The sequence below is a fragment of the Podarcis erhardii genome (genome assembly GCF_964252035.2).
Source record: "Podarcis erhardii genome assembly, chromosome: Z".
NCBI classification, from domain to species: domain Eukaryota; kingdom Metazoa; phylum Chordata; class Lepidosauria; order Squamata; family Lacertidae; genus Podarcis; species Podarcis erhardii.
The window spans coordinates 43,765,287-43,784,137 of NC_138504.1; the positions used below are offsets into that span (position 1 = coordinate 43,765,287).

The 18,851-nt window shown below is 44.2% G+C and overlaps 1 protein-coding gene across 1 annotated transcript in view; it reads left to right on the forward strand.

Annotated features, from left to right (window-relative positions):
- The first annotated feature begins 2,608 nt into the window (after window positions 1-2,608).
- The window catches only part of PAPPA (pappalysin 1), a 249,896-nt gene continuing 233,653 nt past the window's right edge, over window positions 2,609-18,851 (forward strand). Inside the window, exon 1 of the mRNA XM_081847429.1 lies at window positions 2,609-3,086. Coding sequence (XP_081703555.1) covers window positions 2,624-3,086 — 463 coding nt within the window. The 5' untranslated portion in view covers window positions 2,609-2,623. The remainder of the gene's footprint in view (window positions 3,087-18,851) is intronic.

The following is an 18,851-nucleotide window of genomic DNA, read 5'->3' on the forward strand; positions in this document are numbered from 1 at the left end:
TGTGGTTCACCAGAAGCGGCTTGGTCATGCTGGCCACATGACCCAGAAACTGTACACCAGCTCCCTCGGCCAATAAAGCGAGATGAGCGCCGCAAACCCAGAGTCACTGGACCTAATGGTCAGGGGTCCCTTCACCTTTACCTAAAAGTCAAGTGTTTCACTCACTATAAACCTGCAGAGGTCAAGGTGAGTGACACTGAGATGTAGTTGAAGCCTTTGATCATGATCATGCTTTCTTCTTCACACCTCAGAGATGTGATTGAAGAAGGGAGCATCTTCGCTGTGATCCTCTCCTGACAGGGATGGGAGTTGTGTACACAAAAAACAACTGAATCATTTTTGAAGACACCCCCCTTTTTTAAAAGGAATTCTGGGAACTGTAGTTTACCACTCACGGTTGTTACAATTATCGGCATCCTTATCAAACTAGTTTCTAGGGTGTTGTGTATTTTGTGTATGCACCCCACTATTATAATCTATGAAGTAGCTTTATCAATAAAGTAGCTTGCACATTGAGACTTGCGCATTTGGTCACATGTAGGCTTGCACATTTGGGGAGGTATCAGTCTGTGGAAAATGCTGGGCACAAGACTTTCAGGGCTATTAAAAATATAGCCAAACCAGCACCCCCATTTGCACAGAAGACCAGAGAGAATGATTTCTGAAGCAGAAAGTGACAGAGACTGAGACTGATGGCAATCCGGTCTATATTTCCTAGAAGTGGCAACGAAAAGCAAAACAAATCCCTTTCCAGACTGTCTGTGCTCTGGGGCTGCGTCTATAAAGGTGTTATAGGGTTGCTGCTATCCTCCCCTACGCCCCCCACACAGAGACACTCCGCCCCGATTGAAGGGTAATTAATGGACACGTGAATTAACGAGATGGGGTGTGTGTGCCAATATTCTATTCGTGTGTTTTCTGAATGGGCTTGTAGCTGGTGCCTTTGAAAGACTTTCTCCCCTCTCTTTTCCACTTAGGAGGAGGATTGGGAAATCCTCTTTGCTGCCATCAGGGGGAGCATTTGAGGTCTTTAAAGAAACATATACAGTACACACACACACACACACACAAAACAATCCCGCACCCCCAAAAAACGTCCCAGCTGAGAAACAGATCCACAAACGAATAAACGTCCAGTGTCTTACCTGTGGCTACCACTCCGCTTAACGGAAGCAGAAGAACTCAGGAGCTAAAGAACAAATTTGATATTTGAATTAAAAAAACAACAACACAGTCAGTTTAGTTTTTCTGAATGAAAAGCACAAATTAAATCGATGAGAGATTTCTTTTTCTCGGGAGAAGGAGAACCGAAAAGGCAAACCCTCCGCACACCCATTGGTTTTCCTCGCTCCAGCTTCTGGAAGGACAAACGGCTTTCCCCCTCTCCCTTTTTTCCCCCGGCGATCCGACGGGAAACCTTGCATGCAACGCTCTGGGTTAGCTGCACCGTCTAGCTGCTCCGAGGGGGGACCACGAAAGGGGGCAGCTCTGGCTGGCGATTTCATAACTTTTAAAGGAAATAATATTGGTGGGGGGATTTAACACAGAGGGGAGAGGGAGAGGGAGAAAGAGAGAGCGCGCAAAAAGAGAGAGAATCAAGTTTCAACACTCTTTATGCGGTGTAGGAAGAAATAATAATATGTATAAGAATGAGGTTCACCAGCAAAGTGCAAAGAGGTTCATGAGAAGGGGGTGGTTGGGGTGCGAGAGAAGTGCCAAAAGGGTACAGGGCAGTGGTGTGCGTGAGTGTGTGTGCGCGTGTATTTTGGGACAGGTTTTAAAGCACCTCTGGTGGAAATTCACATTGGAGTATACTACCTTCACGTTGACTGCCCCCTTTAAATACGAATAAATAAGGGAAGTAACAGCGAAGGTGGTGCTGTAAGACCCCGCCGAAGTGCTCCAACCTATGTAGCTCTCTCTAACCCCCCACCTCGCTTACTTCAAAGTGATTGATTAGTCACGATCACTGCAGTTTGGGGGGGAATCTCTCTGTCGAGGTGGAGCACCCTCCCCCCCAATAGATTTCTTGTTTACTCATCATCTTGGAGGGGGCAACTTCCCCCCACTCTTTCTCTTCCCCCCTTTCATTTAAGTGGAGAAGAAAGGAGGGGGAGAAAGGGGGCTGTGGCTTACGTTATAAAGGAGGCACCAAAAAAGAAAGAGGGAGAGAGAAAAAAAAATTAAATGAATTAGAGCATCTTTTGGGAAGGGGGAGGGAACCTCGTGTGTGCTCGAATCTTTGGAGCCGAAGCTGTTTCTTTTTAAAGAAGGAGGCAAAAGAGAAAAGGAGAAAGGGGGAGAGAGAGAGGGAGAGAGAGAAGGAGGAGGAGGAGAAGAGGAGGAGGAGGAGGAGGAGGAGGAGGCAGGAAGGAAACCGAGAGAAACGACAAGCTCTGAGTTTTTAAAAATCTCATTTTTATTTTGGTTTCAAAAGGTGAGGGGGGAGAAAGAGAAATCCTCAAAGCAAAAAAAAAAAAAAAAAGGCGGGGGGGAGAAGCCACTGAGAAGGGTTATAAAAAAAGCGAGTCCCTCAGAAGAGTGAAGCGCAAAGCGAGGAGGAGCCCCAACCTGGCAGCACGCGAGGACTTCCAAGGGAGCAGGGTGGGGGGGAAGCCTGGAAATGCAGCGCCGGAGCGTCCTCCTGCCCCTTCTGCTGGTTTGCGCGGCCGCGGCGGCGGCAGCCCACGCCGGCGGCGCCGAGTGCGGGCTGGCCGAGCGCTCCGGCCGGGCTCGAAGGGACATCCGGCAGGCGGCGCAGCAGCAGCAGGCGGCGGCGGCGGCGGCGCAGCAATACGCCGCTCTCCACTCGCCTTACCCCGCCCCGGGCACCTGCGCCACCAGGTTAGCCCGGGGTAGACGCTCCTCCGCGGGCGCGGGCGGGCCGGAGGCGCCGCGGGCTCCGCGCCGCAGGAGGCGAGCTCAGGAGGGCGGGGAGCAGCCGGCAGTCAGCCGAGCGCTCTATTTTCGCGGCGAGGGCGACCAGCTGCGGCTGAAGGCGGAGGTGGAGTTACCCCGGGATGCCTTCACGGTCGAAGCGTGGCTACGGCCCGAGGGCGGGCAGAAGACTCCGGCGGTCGTCGCAGGTAAGCAGGACTTCCTCTACTGGGGGCGTCCAGAGACACCTACCCCTCCACACACACTTGGGTTGAGCACTCCAGTTCTACTCCAAAGGAGATCCATTGGAACGGATGGAATTCAGTTAGGCATGACCATTCGTTCCACGGGGTCTATTCTGAGAAGAACCCATTGCAATTAATGCATTTTGTTAGATTTTTACGCATGGATTTCGAGACGTCTACTCTGAGTGAGACTGACGGGAGATCCAATCCTTTGAAATGAATGTACTTCAGCTGTATTCATTCGGGTCCACGGGTCTACTACGAGTGGAACTGGCGTTGGATCTTACCCTTTGCCCAAAGGAATTACGTGTTGAACGTTGGCGACGTTTAGACCACGTTTGTGCGTGCCACATCTGAACTTACTGTTCAACTCTAGTTGAATGCAAAGTGTACGGCGGGCGGGAGGAGGCTCTTGAGTGTTTATGTCGTGGTTTGTTGTTTCTTTAAAGCCACGTGCTGTTGTGTCTCCAGTATATGCATGCACGCCTGTCTGTCTCTTCTATTTTGTGAATGGGCAGAAACTTAGGAAGTTTGGGAAAAACCGCAGGAGGAAAGAAACCTATGCACAGGTACTGCTCACGGGATTCCCACAGGCTTTGCCGCTTTGAGAAATGGATGATGGACTAGACGGGCCCTTGGCCTGATCCAGCAGGCTAAACTCCCCCCCCCCCCAAAAAAAACTCTTCCTTGTGCTTACTTCCGAAGAAACGTGGCTAGAAGAAAAGCCCAGGGGTCAGCGAGCGAGCGAAGGATGAGATAAGGTGGAGAGGGCGTTATGCGTCTCCCCTTTAGACAGGTTGGTCCCGATCCTGCCTAAGAGCTGCCTTTTAAGTGTGGTTTCATACATTTTCGATGCGTTAACCGCACGCGTTTAACGGTGCCTCCCTATCGGACGCCCCTACTTGAGAGTAAGCCCGCTGGTATGGGAGGGAAAGGAAACTTACTTACTGTATTAGTCCACGTGAGTTGGAGCGTATTGTAAAAAGGCTTCAGTCCTAAGCACGGCTGCTTTGGCATAAGACTGCAATATCCTAGCCCCGCTGAATCTGAGCGTGAAGCCCACTGAATTCAATATGATTTACTCCAGAGTAGGTGTGTTTGGGATTGTGCTGTAAACCCGCGGGATTTATCCCTAAGTACACGGGCGCTGCTGGATCGGGCAGCAGTCAATGAAAGCACGCTGATGTGGCAGGAAAAAGTTAGTTCTCCTCCTGTGTAAACCGTTTGAACTGGGTGGGCTTGCCTTCTAAGTAAAACGTACACTGGCTCTGTCCTATAGGAATCCTTGGGTTGTACCCAATCTAAGTGCTACTCGGAGTAGACCAATTTAAATGAATGAACCTAACTTAGTCATGTCCATGAATTTCAGTGGGTTTACTCTGCGTAAGACTAGCGTCGGATATAACCCGGTGAAGTTTTTACTGGATCCTGCTCATTTTTGTTCAAGAGCTCATTCCTCCCCTCACCAGTGAATTCATAATGGGACATTTAAAAAGAGAAATATTTCTCATTTGAATAGGATCATGGGAAAATGATGTCTCTTTAGACATGTACTCCAGTGGATTGGACAGGCAGCTTATCTTCCTCTCTTTAAAGGTTCTCACTTTCCAAATGTGTTGGAAAGCTTCCCTGCTTTACTTTTGCTATTTGATGTTAGAATAAGCATGTGGTTTCCTAAAGCAGTGCTTTTTAACTGTATAAAGTGCTGGCAGTTTTTAAAATAGTGATAATTCATGAGCGCTTGCAGTTCCCAAACCTCATCGCGCAACGGGGCAGAATATGTGAAGGATCTTTTTTTCCCAAAAGCACACACATTTTTTCAGCATTTTTGAAATTCTTTCCAATATTGCAAATGTCAACAGCTGACTACAATATCATGTTGCACTATAAAAGTTTTGGCGCTCCCCCCCCCCCAAAAATAATAATGTTGAACTGTAAGCTTTATTAATCATGAGGTCTTGGAACACGTGTCTTGTTTTTCATTCAGCGAGGCCCCGGGAGAAGCTTGGACACATCCAGTACATATACCTCTGTTCTTGGGAAGAGTAAAGAGAGAGAAATGGGGAATATATTCTCTGGTGGAGTTGGACTTGAGAGGCTTGCCCTGTTCCCTAGAGATAGAGTATTGGGATATGAGTATAAAAGTCTGTGATTTGAAACACTTTTAATTTGTTTTATTACATTTTCATATTGACTATCCTCCAAGGGGCGCAAGACAATATACATTGTTCTTCCTCCCCACTATTCAGCTTTTATATCTACACCTCTGTGAGGTTGATAAGGCTGAGAGATAGCAGCATGCCCCAGTGAGCTTCATGGATGAGTGTGAACTTGAATCCAGGTCTTCCTTGCCTATTTTGACACTCTAACCAGTACACTATACTGCTTCTTCTGGGGGAAAGGGGTCAGTAATGAGAGCCAGTAATGAGTTCTATTAAACCTGTGGCAGTACCCTGAGATACCACTGAGGAAGCCCCTGGTTCAAATAATTTACTGTGTTTTGCTGCATTCTTTACAACAACCTTGTAAGGTAGGCAAGAGTTTGTTACCCTTGTATTGCATATTTTTATCCCCACCCTCTGTCTTAGTTTACCCTAACCCTCACCCTCACTTCTGCAATGTGACAATAAATAAATACTTCCCAATGCTGCAGGGTTGTTGTAAGGACTATAGCAAAATGATATACATGAAAGAGTCTGCAGAGCTATGCAAATGTTAACTATAGCTTAAACTTTATTGTTATTACCAAGCCATAGATCTCTTAAAGGAAAAAGGAGGGAATTCCCTTTCTCTCACACACTGTTCTGGCAGCAGATGCTTTTTCTCTCTCTTTTTTCTGTCTCTGGGGCTGTTTTCTGTCATTCCTGCCACATTACAGTGTTTTTATTTCTTTATCTCGACTGCCCTATACTTGACCTACAAGATTGCTGTCACTCAGAGGAGTCTGTCCCGAAGCAAAGAAAACAGAAGCCACAGCAAAAAGTGGATGGGGGGGAGAGACTTTAACTCTCCTTCCACTTTACCACTCAAGATGCCTTGTGCTGAGTCAGACAATTGGTCCACCTAGCTGAATATTGTCCACACAGACCAGCAGCTGCTGTCCAGGATTTTGAGAAAGTGATGTTCCTGGCCCTACCTGGAGATGCTGGCAATTGAAGCTGGGGCCTTCTGCATGCAGGGCAGGTGCTTTGCCACTGAGCCACAGTCCTTCTTTCTGCCCCACTCTCACTTTTAAACTATGGATGTTTGAGAAATTTACCTGGCTTGCCTTTTAGTTGGGAACTGACCTAACTCACACTCTCTGAAACTGATCAGTGAAGTGAAACACAGCTATCCTTTGAAATTTGAACTGCTCTGAATTTTGTGGTGTTGTTCTTCAACCCCCATCCCCCACGCCCCCATATGTATATGGTAAGGTGCACAGTCAGACAAAAGGCACATATTAGTCAAACTAGCATAAAAATGTGTACATCAAACAACACAATGCACACAAATTGAGTGTATTAATTTTTATGTGGACTTTTTTGAGGCAGAAAAATGAGGAGCTTCAAGAAACCAAATGCTTTCTTTTAAAGCAGCTGGATCTGAGGGGAAAAGAATCCTGTAGGAGGTAACTTGCTGAAAATGTTGTGAGACTTTAGGTCCCATCAGCCCTGGCCAGCATGGACAAATTATTAAGGATGGTGGGAATCGTAGTCATACAGCAGCTAGTGGCCCCCATGTTCTCCCATCCTTCTGCTTTGTACACCAAATGGTCCCCATCTTGTGAAGAAAGAGAATAGGAGCAATCCTAAGTGAGGAAGATAATTTCAGCTGTAATCTTCCAATCTTTTTCCTTTGTTCATCAATGTTGTGACTTCTGGGTCTCAGGGATGCAACTGATCCTATTTTATGAGATAGAAAACAGTGGAGTGCAAGATTAGATACTGTACAGATATATAGACCAGTGGTGCAGAATGTTTTTCAGCACCACCTTGGCTGTTCCTAGTTAGTGAGACTCATCTAACAACATGAAATGGAGCTTTTAGTGTTGGTGGTCCAGTTCTGTGGAATGCTCCACCAGCAGAGATTTCACCAGGCGCTTTCTGTTTCAGCCTTTAAAACCTTTCTGAAAAATTTCCCTATGTTGCCAGGCTTATGGAGGCAATAAAGAAAACACCTTTCCATAACAGCTGTTGTCCTCTTGTTTTATATGTTTATGTGGTTGTTATTGTATATAGATACAGTTGTTCGAAACCTTTCTGATATCCCCCCCCTTTTGTTGATATAACTATTTTTATAAATATATTATAACATTTTTATATAAATGAAGAAATTTAATTGGATAACTGGAGAGTAGATCATGGCAGGAATGGTGAACCTTGAGATCCTCCCAATGGTTTTGCACATGAAGTGTGAGTTATAAGTAATGTAAATAAATAAATGCAGATAACATTTGCATTGGGAGCTATCTTTAACTTTTTTAAATGAAAGATTACATATTTAAGGGGGGGAAATCATGTGCTAATGGTAACATTCCTTTTCCATGGTGTTGGATTTTTATTTCCAAGAAATTCTGATTGATTGATTGATTGATTGATTGATTGATTGATTTTTAGAAACAACCCTTTAAGAAAGGAAGAATATATTATGGTTATATCTCTGATTTTAAACTTTTAAAATTCAAAATGGAGCAGGTGAAATATAAGAGATGTAGCTGAGATTCCTGCATCACAGGGGGTTGGCCTAGATGACTGTTGTGGTCCCAATTCTACAGTTCTATGATTAACCTTAGAACACTGATTACTACTTTGTTTCAGGCCAGCATGGAGTCTAAAACTAGCATTTTCCCTCTGTCAATAGTTTAGAAATGTTTACATTTTGTAACTAAGCAATGTTTTAGCTGCCTGTGCATCTTTTCTGGCTGTTGCATGGAAAAGCACATGAATCTGACCTTCAAAGGGTTTTGTTATGACTTCCCAAATGCGCGGTCTGTCTCTATGCAAGGGAAATGGGATAGCTTGGAAAGAGCTTTTAAAAGGGGACATTTTGGGATTCACTGGAAGCGCATGTTTTTAAGGTTTTACTACCTATACTCCCAAGCTTTTCTTCGCTGCTTGCTTTGCTGTGTTAAATCACTGCTGGGGTTTTCTCACCAAAGAGTGCTTGCCCCAGACTTGGATCTTGGCTTCCATAATTCCAACAATGTAGACAAATGTTGAACTAGATGGGTGTATGATCTGCCTCTGTGTAATGATCTCCCTTCTCAGGGGGGGGGGCTGTAGCTCAGTGGTAGAGCTCCTGCTTTTCAGCAGAAGGCCCCCGTTCAAGCCCTGGAACCTCCAAGTAAAGTTGGGAGAGAGACTGCCTGAAGCCCTGGAGAGCCAAAGCCAAGGAGAGGCAGTTGTTGTTGTTGTTGTTTTTAGAAAAAGTATTGATTTACTGGTATTTCATTAAAAAAATTAAAGTGGTTCACAGCTTATAATAAAAACCATGTATAAAGTTTAAAAACAGAAACTGATTAACCACTGTGGAAAGATGTATTTTAACTGCCTGCATAGGCCTGGAGGGCAGGTGGTGCAATGCAGCCCAGCTTGGCTATGGTGGAAGAGTCACTCCATCAGCATTGGTGGTTTGCCCGCCCCAGGCACCAGCAACCCATACTATGCTGCTGGGGGAAGGACTATAGCCCAGTGGTCAGGGCATCTGTTTTTTTGCCTCGAGGTAATACTAGGAGTACAGTGGTACCTTGGGTTAAGTACTTAATTCATTCCCGAGGTCCGTACTTAACCTGAAACTGTTCTTAACCTGAGGTACCACTTTAGCTAATGGAGCCTCCCGCTGCTGCCGCACTGCCACTGCACGATTTCTGTTCTCATCCTGAAGCAAAGTTCTTAACCCGAGGTACTATTTCTGGGTTAGCGGAGTCTGTAACCTGAAGCGTATGTAACCTGAAGCGTATGTAACCTGAGGTACCACTGTACCTCTTCCTGTGCACTCTTCCTGTTAGGACACACCTTCCCCTTTCTCCCACTGCCCTCCCCAAATATGTTCCAGAGCACTGGTGAAACCCCAGAACAGATTTAGGGTGTGCACTGTGGAAGGAGGTGGGAAGTGTAAGTCCTTGCACTCACATTATCACTTAGTGCCACGGTGGACAGAACCATCCAAGCCTTAAACCCTGGGGGGCTTCCAGTCATTGAAATCCATACTGATTTCAGATGGACTGAGCCAGATGGACTAATGTTCAGGGTTAGTCCTACACCCTGATAGCAGTAACAAATAACTTTATGCTTGATGATTTGCTGCTTTTTCACGGCCACCCAAACCAAATCCCTGAGGCAGCCACCTGTGTGTTTCACACCAGATCTTGGAGGCTTAGGTGACTGTCTTCTCCTAGCAACTTTGCCTCTTCCTTCCTCTTCTGAAGGCATAGACATGGAATTTGGGGTGGGGATGTACTTCTTAGGCCAAACGTGGATAGATTATAGATACAGATATAGATATAGATATAGATATAGATATAGATATATTTTAAAAAGATTCATTAAAAGCTGGGTGTAGAATCCAAAGTGCCAAAGATCCTTTTCTTCTCTGAAAGAAAGGATCACCCTCCTCCTTTCTTGGCCTTTGAGCATGTTTCCTTTGCTGCTCTGGAGTTGAAATTGTCCTTGCATCACCATTAGCTGCAGTGTGTGGTATGTGTGTGTGACTTTTCTAAAGAGCTAATTTTACAACACTATTAAAAGGGCTCGTCATCTCCCCGGGCCATCCCTCATCTAGGAGGGGGAGGTGGCCCTTGATGCAAAGGGCTGCCAGTTTTCACACTGCTTCAGAGAGAGAGAGAAAGAGAGACTGAGACTATTTCTGAACTCGTTTGACTTTGGTGCTATCAGCTGCAGTGTTCAGCAAAGCAAAGCCTCCCTCCCTCCCTCTCTCTCTCTTTGTGTGTGTGTGAGAGAAAGTGTAGAATAGGCACATCAATGGCTCCCAACAGGTTTTGCCACTGGGTTGTGTGATAACTTTTGCAGATAGCTGGTGTGCAACAACACACTGGGTTTTATCGAGTGCTATCCTTAATCAGTGTAGATCCATTGGTGTTTAGACATGTATAAGGTTTCGTCTATATTAGACATTTAAAGCAGTATCGTACCACTTTAAGCAGGCATAGCCATCCTCTGGAGAAGCCATGCCATCAGTGGGAGGGTTGGGAAGCAAACAGAGCTCACTCCATCGGATCCACTGTAACAGGCCAGCTCCATCAGGCCTCCTTTCCCCATAGCTATTATCTGGGGGCAGTCATTCTGTCTGACTGCCTCAGAGGGAGAGATATAGAAGCAAGGCTCAGCTTTGTCAGAGGCCCAACTTCACCAGACATCTTCTGCCCCTGAACTATGCCAGTTGGACATTATAGGAACAACTGTTTAGAAATCGGTCCCTCAGTTTTGGTTTTCCTCTTCCTTCCTTGTTCCTTTTCCCTTGTGTGCCATGTTTTTGTGGATTGTAAGCCTGTCTTGTTTTGATTACATGTAAGCCATTCTGGGAGTCTTTTTGGCTGAAGAGCAGGGTACAAATGTGCTAAATGCACTACAATAAACAATGCCCTAAATATATAATAAATAGCTTTCCCCAAAGAATTTTGGAGCTGAGATAAGGGTGCTGAAAGACCCAGAGTGGTTGAACAGTCAACCCATCTTCATAGGGCAGTCTGGCCATTGCCATTTTGTGAAGAAACAGCTTTCAACTTTAGTTCCTAGAATACTTTGTGGGAAGTCATGACTGTTTAAAGTGAAATGATACTGCTTTGAATTAATAATGCAGATGGGGGCCTAATTGGTCTACTCTGAGTAGGATTAGTATTGACTACAACTTATAGTCATGCTCATTAACTTCAGTGGGTCTACTTTGAGTAGGATTAGCACTGGACTCAACCCGCTGTGTCCCAAAACATATGCCAAAAATGGAGTTTACACTACCGCACCTCAGATGCTGCAAATCTATCTTGTTTTGGGGCTGCTGGAGCTGGGAAGTAAATGAGGTTGTTGGGGTTGGGTTGTTTTTTTTTTTAAAGATCTATGCATCAAAATGTGAGTGGGTCTTTTACATTCATTCAGTCTGTTTTCCGGATGTAAATGCCATTTCTGACATTGCAATGTGTTGTTCTTTTTGCTTCAGCAGTTATACATGAAAACACATACAAAACAAACAAAACCAGAGTTGGTTGCTCTCACCAGAAATAAATCCTGCTTGACTCTTAGTGCAATCAAAAGGGTAGTCCCTCAGCAAACAAACAAACAAACAAACAAACAAACAAACAAACAAACAACCCCTCATCTATGTGGTCTCCAGTCTTCGCAAAGTGATGGTTGACTCTTTAATGGGCAGGAGTGGAAAACAAAATTTGGATGAATGAGTTGGAGTGGAAAAGGCATGTTTGCCAAGAGAAGCGAGAGTTTCTCTGTTGCTGCTGTTCACTGTCTCTCCATACTTTCCAGTTGCCAGGTTAAGGAACATGATCCTGAGTGACTGGAGCCCAGCTTGACAGGAAACGCCTCCGTTTTCCCAAACTTTCATTCTCTGATGAAAGCAAGGTTGCAGCAGGGTTCAAGATGAAAGGGGAGAGTGAGGTGAAGGGTTCCAGAGGTAGCACAGCAGAGCTCTCTTCAGATCGTGGCCTTTGTGCATATTAAACAGTTTTTGGAATGCTTAGCTTCTGAGTTTGGGCCCGTTACTGGACAGGCACAGAAAGCACTCAGTACCTAGGCAATGACCTTTCAAGACTGACAGCCCTCAGTTCTGGTTAGGGACAGGGATGGGCAAATCTGTCAGTTGCTCTCAGTTGCTTCTTTTCACATCCATTTGTGGTGTGTTTTTTTAGAGTCTTCATGAAAATTCATCAGTGCAAATCTCTCAAAAAATGCACATTTTTGCAAACAATTTTCCCCCAATGTAATACCTTTCTCTCTATTATTTCCACCAATTATATGCATTTTATATGCACCCTTTATACATATACACATTACCTAGCTGGAGAACTGCACTGCAAAAGTCAGAGAAGTAAGAATGTTGAAGGATGGTTGCATTTTGGTTCACATATTATTTCAGAACGTGTGGCTTAGGTAGGTCTGCCTTTAAATGCAAACAGATTTGATTTTTTTTCACCATTCCTCATTAGTGCGATGAATGAATTGCCCCCCATTCCACTGATTTATTGCCCCATAAGTTCACTCTACTATATGTTCCATTTCTAAATGCCATTTTAACTGGAAGAATTTCTACAATTCATTCTGGAGTTGGAACATGCACCATCTGCAGCAGATTTCATTTATTTAATTTCATTTGATTCATTTGCATCTTTTATCTCAACCCCCCCCCAAAAAAATCGCAAGTGGCACATGGGCACATTAACAAAACACTGCAGTATTAATGTACATACAACTTCATTGTAATTCTTATTGCAAAGTGCTTTCCTTTTGAGCATCAGTAAAAACGCCACACAAGAAGATTCTTAATACAATGTATACTCTAGACCTGAGGCAAAATTTCTCAGAAGACACTTTCAGAGAAGATTTTTTTCTCATCCCACGTGCAGGATTGTCCACAAGGGAATGTGGCCCTTCACAAAAAAAGAGAAAGGGTGCCTACCCCTTCAATATGTGTTACAGACTGAAGTGATACAATCCAGACAAGAAATGGCTACATTGGTGAAAATTAGGACAGAATTATGGGGCAGTGCAGAAAAATGTCAAGACAGCATGGAGCATCAATTCATGCCACCTTTGGGCATCCATCTGTTCGCATCTGTCACCATTAATGTTCACATGTAGACAAAGAACTGAAGCATGTTGAGTTTTAACGTGTAAGGTTTAGATTCAGTGATGTAGCACAAGGATGGGGAACCTCAGTTCTGGGACCAAATGCAGCCTCCAGACCCCTCTGCCTGGCTCTTTGGATTTCCTTCAGACCACACCTCCTCCCTAGCTATTCTCCCTCTCTCCAGGCTATACCCCTACCTGGCCACACACATTCAACTGGCCTAGCTTTGTCCCCTCCTAGAGAGCTTTTGCCTGGCTAGAATGTGTTCTTCAAATCTGATCATGCCTCTTGCTTGCCTGGATTGAGAATACAAAGGAATGGCCAAGTATGTGTAGAAACTAGTCTACTATACAAAGGTAAACTTGACATTAATTGCTGCACTGACTCAGGTCCCACCCACTGCTGGCTTGTGGCAGAAGGGAATATGTCCCTCTAACTTAAGGTTACCATTTCCTGGGGACAGGACCCGGATTTACAAATCAGTCCCCCGACAAAACCCATCTATTTAGTAGGAAGTTGAAAAGTGTCCCTGGATTCATTAAAAAATCTGGTAACCTTACTCTAACTAAAACAAAGTTTCCTACTCCCTCATCTAGCACATTTGATTCTCGATTCTTGAAACAAGAAGTCCCTGCAACTTGCCAATCCAGTGCAACAGACTTTTCAGTGAGGAAGGCAAACAGCCTTAATTCTCTCTGAAATAATAAAAGGCATCTGTGATCTAAGTTGTAATTGTGCTCATTCCACAGAATGGGAAAACTGAGGTTGTGAGAGCTAGCAATTTGGCTCATAACCGCCCTGTGCACTCATGGGTGGACATAGCAATATTTGAACCCTGGAACTTCAACATTTCCTAAGTCTGCTTTATCTAACCAGAGACTTTGGTGTGAGGTGTGAGGTATGAGGTGTGTTCTGCTGTTGTTTGATTAATATACCACCCTTCCTCCCAAAGGAGCCCAGGGTGTCGAACATGCAAGTGAGAAAACAATTAAAAGATGTAAAAACAATTCCAATACAAATTCAGATTAAAACATCAAAAAACAATTCCAATACAGATGCAGACTGGTAAAGATCTGGTTGACTTACACTTCTGCTATCCAAAATAATATATTTTTAAAAAATAGTGTTTGCTTATCCCAAAATAAATTATTTCTCATCCAGTGTTAAAAATAAGGATATTTATTCAAGACACTTTGCCCAGCTGTATGATGTACGTGTGTAACTTTTTGATTCATTCACTCCCACCCTTATCTCCCTTCCTTCCTTTACTTACTATCTGTGTGTCCTTGATTCCCTCCTGACATATCTGTCCTGATAGGCAGAATTTCCATCTGTTTGATTTAGCTTGACAAGCAAACAGAGAGGACCCGATAACCATAATCTTTGTGCAGTTCAATCCACCTTTTACTATGTGAGTGTAGCCACCATCCTAGACTCCAGAGGAGTTAAGACAAGCTCTTTGCAGAGGGGAACAGGGCTTTTGACTGGTTGGTTGAATGTCTTGAAGCAACAATTCATGTGTTTCACTTCTCAGTGCTGACTCCAACTCCCATCAGCCCCAGTTGTCATGGTGGAACTTCTGGAAAGAAGGGAAGGGAAAATCCGTCAATTTTTATTTCTCTTTCTTACAGTTGCGAAGTTCAGTTTTCTACAGTTCCACATCAGTTTGTGATCCTCCTGCAGATTCATCAGCTAAATTTTAGTGAGAAATTCTACTACACACATTTTTATATGCAGTCTTGCCAAATATACACATATTTCCAAAATAATTTTGCCTAATATAATGCACTTTTCTGTGTTGTTTTCACTAATCTATATGCACACTTTTAGTACATGTATTTTGTACACATTAATTGCAAAATTCAGAGAAGGGTGAATTTCAAATGATGAATGTGTTTGGTTTTCAGTGAATGTCATATTTGTTTTTAACCTCTCCTATATCTTCTATGAGGGATGCGAGTGGTGCTGTAGTCTAAACCACAGAGCTTAGGGCTTGCTGATCAGAAAGTTGGCTGTTCGAATCCCCACAATGGGGTGAGCTTCCGTTGCTCAGTCCCAGCTCCTGCCAACCTAGCAGTTCGAAAGCATGTCAAAGTGCAAGTAGATAAATAGGTACCGGGAAGGTAAATGGTGTTTCTGTGTGCTGTTCTGGGTTCACCAGAAGCGGCTTAGTCATGCTGGCCACATGACCCAGAAAAACTCTCTGCGGACAAACGTCGGTTCCCTTGGCCAGTAAAGAGAGATGAGTGCCGCAGCCCCAGAGTCATCCGCGACTGGACTTAACGGACTTATATCTTCTAATCTATATTATGATAAAATAGGAAAATCTAAATTTAGACTTGTTCACCATGAAGGGGCGAAGGAGCAAAATAACATATTCTCTGCCATCCCTTGGTGTAAACTCTTAATTTCTGAACACCATTCAGAGTTGGAATTTGGCGGGTCATGTGAGTTGTTGAAGTTGTTCTTCAGGATTCCGCCAACTCCTTCACAGCTCTATCTCAGCCTTCCTCAACAGAGTGCCTTCCAAATCCCACTGACCCCAGCCAACATGCCCAATGGTCATAGATGATGGGAGTTTGAGTCCAGCAGAGAGTGTGTGTGTGTGTGTGCGCACACACACACACACATGTGCACAGGCCACAGGTCCTCTATGCCAGAGATGTGTACATCTCACATCCTTCTCCACCTAAAAATGCCCGTTTCTCCAACACAACCTTTCTGGAGTTCTCTGTTCACACGTTGCCCTGAACACACGTAGATGATAGGGAAACATAGGGAAACAGGAAGTAACTTTGTACTGAGTAAGACCATTGGTCCCGCTAGCTCAGTATCAATCACACTGATTGGCATTGGGTTGTCACGCCAGAGCTCTTTTGTAGCCCAACCTGAAGATTCCAGGGATTGAACCCGGGATCTTTTGTATGCAGTGTGGATGTTCTACCAAGCTTTTTACACATTGCCAGCAAAGAGGAAAGGCATCACAGACAAAAAGAGGGTACCGTTTTGTGTGAAATTTTCATAAGCTAATGTATATGTATAGTGGCAACTTTAGAATAATGACAATAGACTGAACTAGAAATCTAGGATATCACACCACAGTGTGGAAGACTGTGACCAGTGTGCCTGCTGAGTCTGCTGTCCAGATGCTAACTGTGGATGGGCAACATCAAGGCCTCTGCGTCTCATGCTTCTTTACCTTTTGTCTGGACTTCCATGAGACAGCCTTTCAAACTGAAGTGCATCCTCTCGAGAATAGGACACTTGGCTAGCTTTGCCTGCGGAAAGGTGATTAGCATTTCCACTTTTAGATTAGTCTAACAAGCTGGCTTGGCCTCCAGGGTTTTGTAGGGCCGGGTCTGTGGCAATGGGCTTGTGGAATCAGCTGACAATGCAAAACCTTGAGGCTGTGTGCCAGCTGACTTCTTTTGTCCTGCAGCTGCAGTCCTAGGATTTATATGGCCTCGTCTGCCTGATCTTCTGGGGCCCCAGTATGTTGGTGGCACAGAAGGCAAGATTCCAAAGACTGATTGAGACACAATCTGGCACAGTATCCCCAGATTCTCAACCCACTCATCCCCTGTTTTGGGGGAACAGTTATATCAAGGATAGCAACTGCTGTGCTTTGCAAAAAAATGTCAAGCTTTTCTGCTCTCGGTGGGTTTTTCAGGCAGTTCACCATGGGTGGGGTCAGATCCAGGCAGAGAGAAAGAGAGAACAGGCCCCAAGGAGAATGTTTTGGCCTTGAAATGTCCCAACATAAAGTGGGGCCTTGAAATGTACATATTTTTGGCAATCTATAGTATCCTATAATGCACACCAAGGGCCTAGCTCTGCTCTCAATTACTCTGGATTTATAGGGAGTAGGGGGGAGGGATGAACCCATGGAACAAAGGTTAGTGGCGCTTCCCTGATGCGTGTGCGTGCGTAACTGTAAACTGAAATAGGCTCGAGATTTATGGGGATCGCCAGGGGAAATCAGTGTTGTGTGGAGGAGCGCCCTTGTCAGTCGGGCCGGGACCTCTGTTTGCTGTGGAGAATGATTTAATTTGGGTGTGTTGTGCTTTCAGCGGCTGGAAGCGGGAAACGCTTCTCCAAGATGGGCCTGTTTGCTTTTATACCTTCACCTATCGTATTCCTATTAGGCTTGTAAAAAAACAAAAATACCCCACCACCACCACACACAAAAAGACCAGGCAACGGACAAGTTATACAGTGAGTCCTTTGTGTGTCTGTGAGGAGAAACACACATGTGAAGCTTTTGCTCTAAGCTTGCTTTCTAACTCTGTTCTAAATTGCAGTCTCCAGGATTATTATCTCCTCTCCCATTTACAAACATGTACCACAGGGGAAATCCAGAAGGAAAGATGATGGTTAACAAAATGAAAACCACCACCCCTCTCCTTCTCTGGGTTTTTCAGTCAGTGGGTCTACAGGGTATTTTGAATAGTGCACCCATACCCCCCAACATTTCTCAGATGAAAACAGGGACATCCTATTCCATAATAATACAGGGTGATTCATAATGAAGTATACAGTTTTCATTTATAGCGAATGGAAACTGTATACTTCATTATGAATCACTATATATATATAACGCCATACTCTCCAACATTTCTCTGATGAGAATAGGGGCATATTAAAAGCAGGACATTCTGTAATCAAATCAGAAACCAGGATGGCGTCTGCAAATCCAAGACTGTCCCTGGAAAATAGGGACACTTGGAGGGTCTGTCCGCTTGTAGAAATCTGTTTGGCAGATCATGACTATCTGCCTGTCTAAAGGTCTGTCTTGTGCATCTACCCTTCCATCATGTGGAAGGAGATTCTTAAGCATGTGCAGAAAATAGGGGGTGGGGGCTGACAACAACCCCCACCAAAGCTACCACTTAAAAATGATTTGAAAATCCAAGATAAGGGGTGTTTAATGCAACATGGAATCTGTGTACAGAAATATCTGACCTGTGCACTTGTACAGGAATTCACATATAATATGTAAGCCTTGTTCAGATGTTACACTGAACACTGGCACAAGCTCTCTCTACACATGTGCAAGGGAACACTTGTTGATTTGTGTAGCTCAACTGTTGTGTTCACAATCTATACACCCATTGAATATTACATGAAACTGAACTAGTGAGCAGTGATTTATGTACATAGATTATATACTCATTTAATGTAATGTGTGAACCCTCCTAACAGTTGGCTGTAAAGATGAATAAGTGTGCATGCATTCAAACTTGTACGTGTGTAGAGACAACTTGTACCTGTGTTCAGTTTAACATTAACAACTGTCCAGATATCTCACCCCAAGTATTGGAGATAGATGAATCAGCCCATTTCTATTTGGGGTTAGTTTCACATGTACTCAGTCATAGATCTGTTCCAATGCATTTTTGTAGGGTTTTAAAATTCACATTTAAATTGTACACATTTTTCCCTAACGTATGCCTTCAGTATACACAATATACTTTGTATGCCTTTCCCCCCATTAAATACATGGGGTTGCATCCAACTAAGTTCTGCACAGAGTAGACCCACAGAAACTATTGGATCCAACTTAATCATGCCAATTAATTTCAGTAGCACTTGGTTGGATACGACCCATATTTTATACACATTTTAAAAATCAAAGCTTAATTGCACTTGAGTAATCCAGTTGAAAGATGTGTTCTAATTAGCATGCAAGTCTGTGACCAGCAAATTAGGTAGGTTGGCTTTAAAATGTGGACTGAACTTAGATATACAATACTCTGATAGGGGAGGCCTGTGATCTGTCATCTGGGCAGCCCAGAACCTCCATACACATTTCTCAGGTTTATGTCCCCATAAGGTCACTTTGGTGCTACTAATACACTGGTTTGACTTCACCCCAAGAGTTGCACTCCATTGTTGCTTGAGACAGATGGATGCCAACAAAAACTTAGTGTCAGG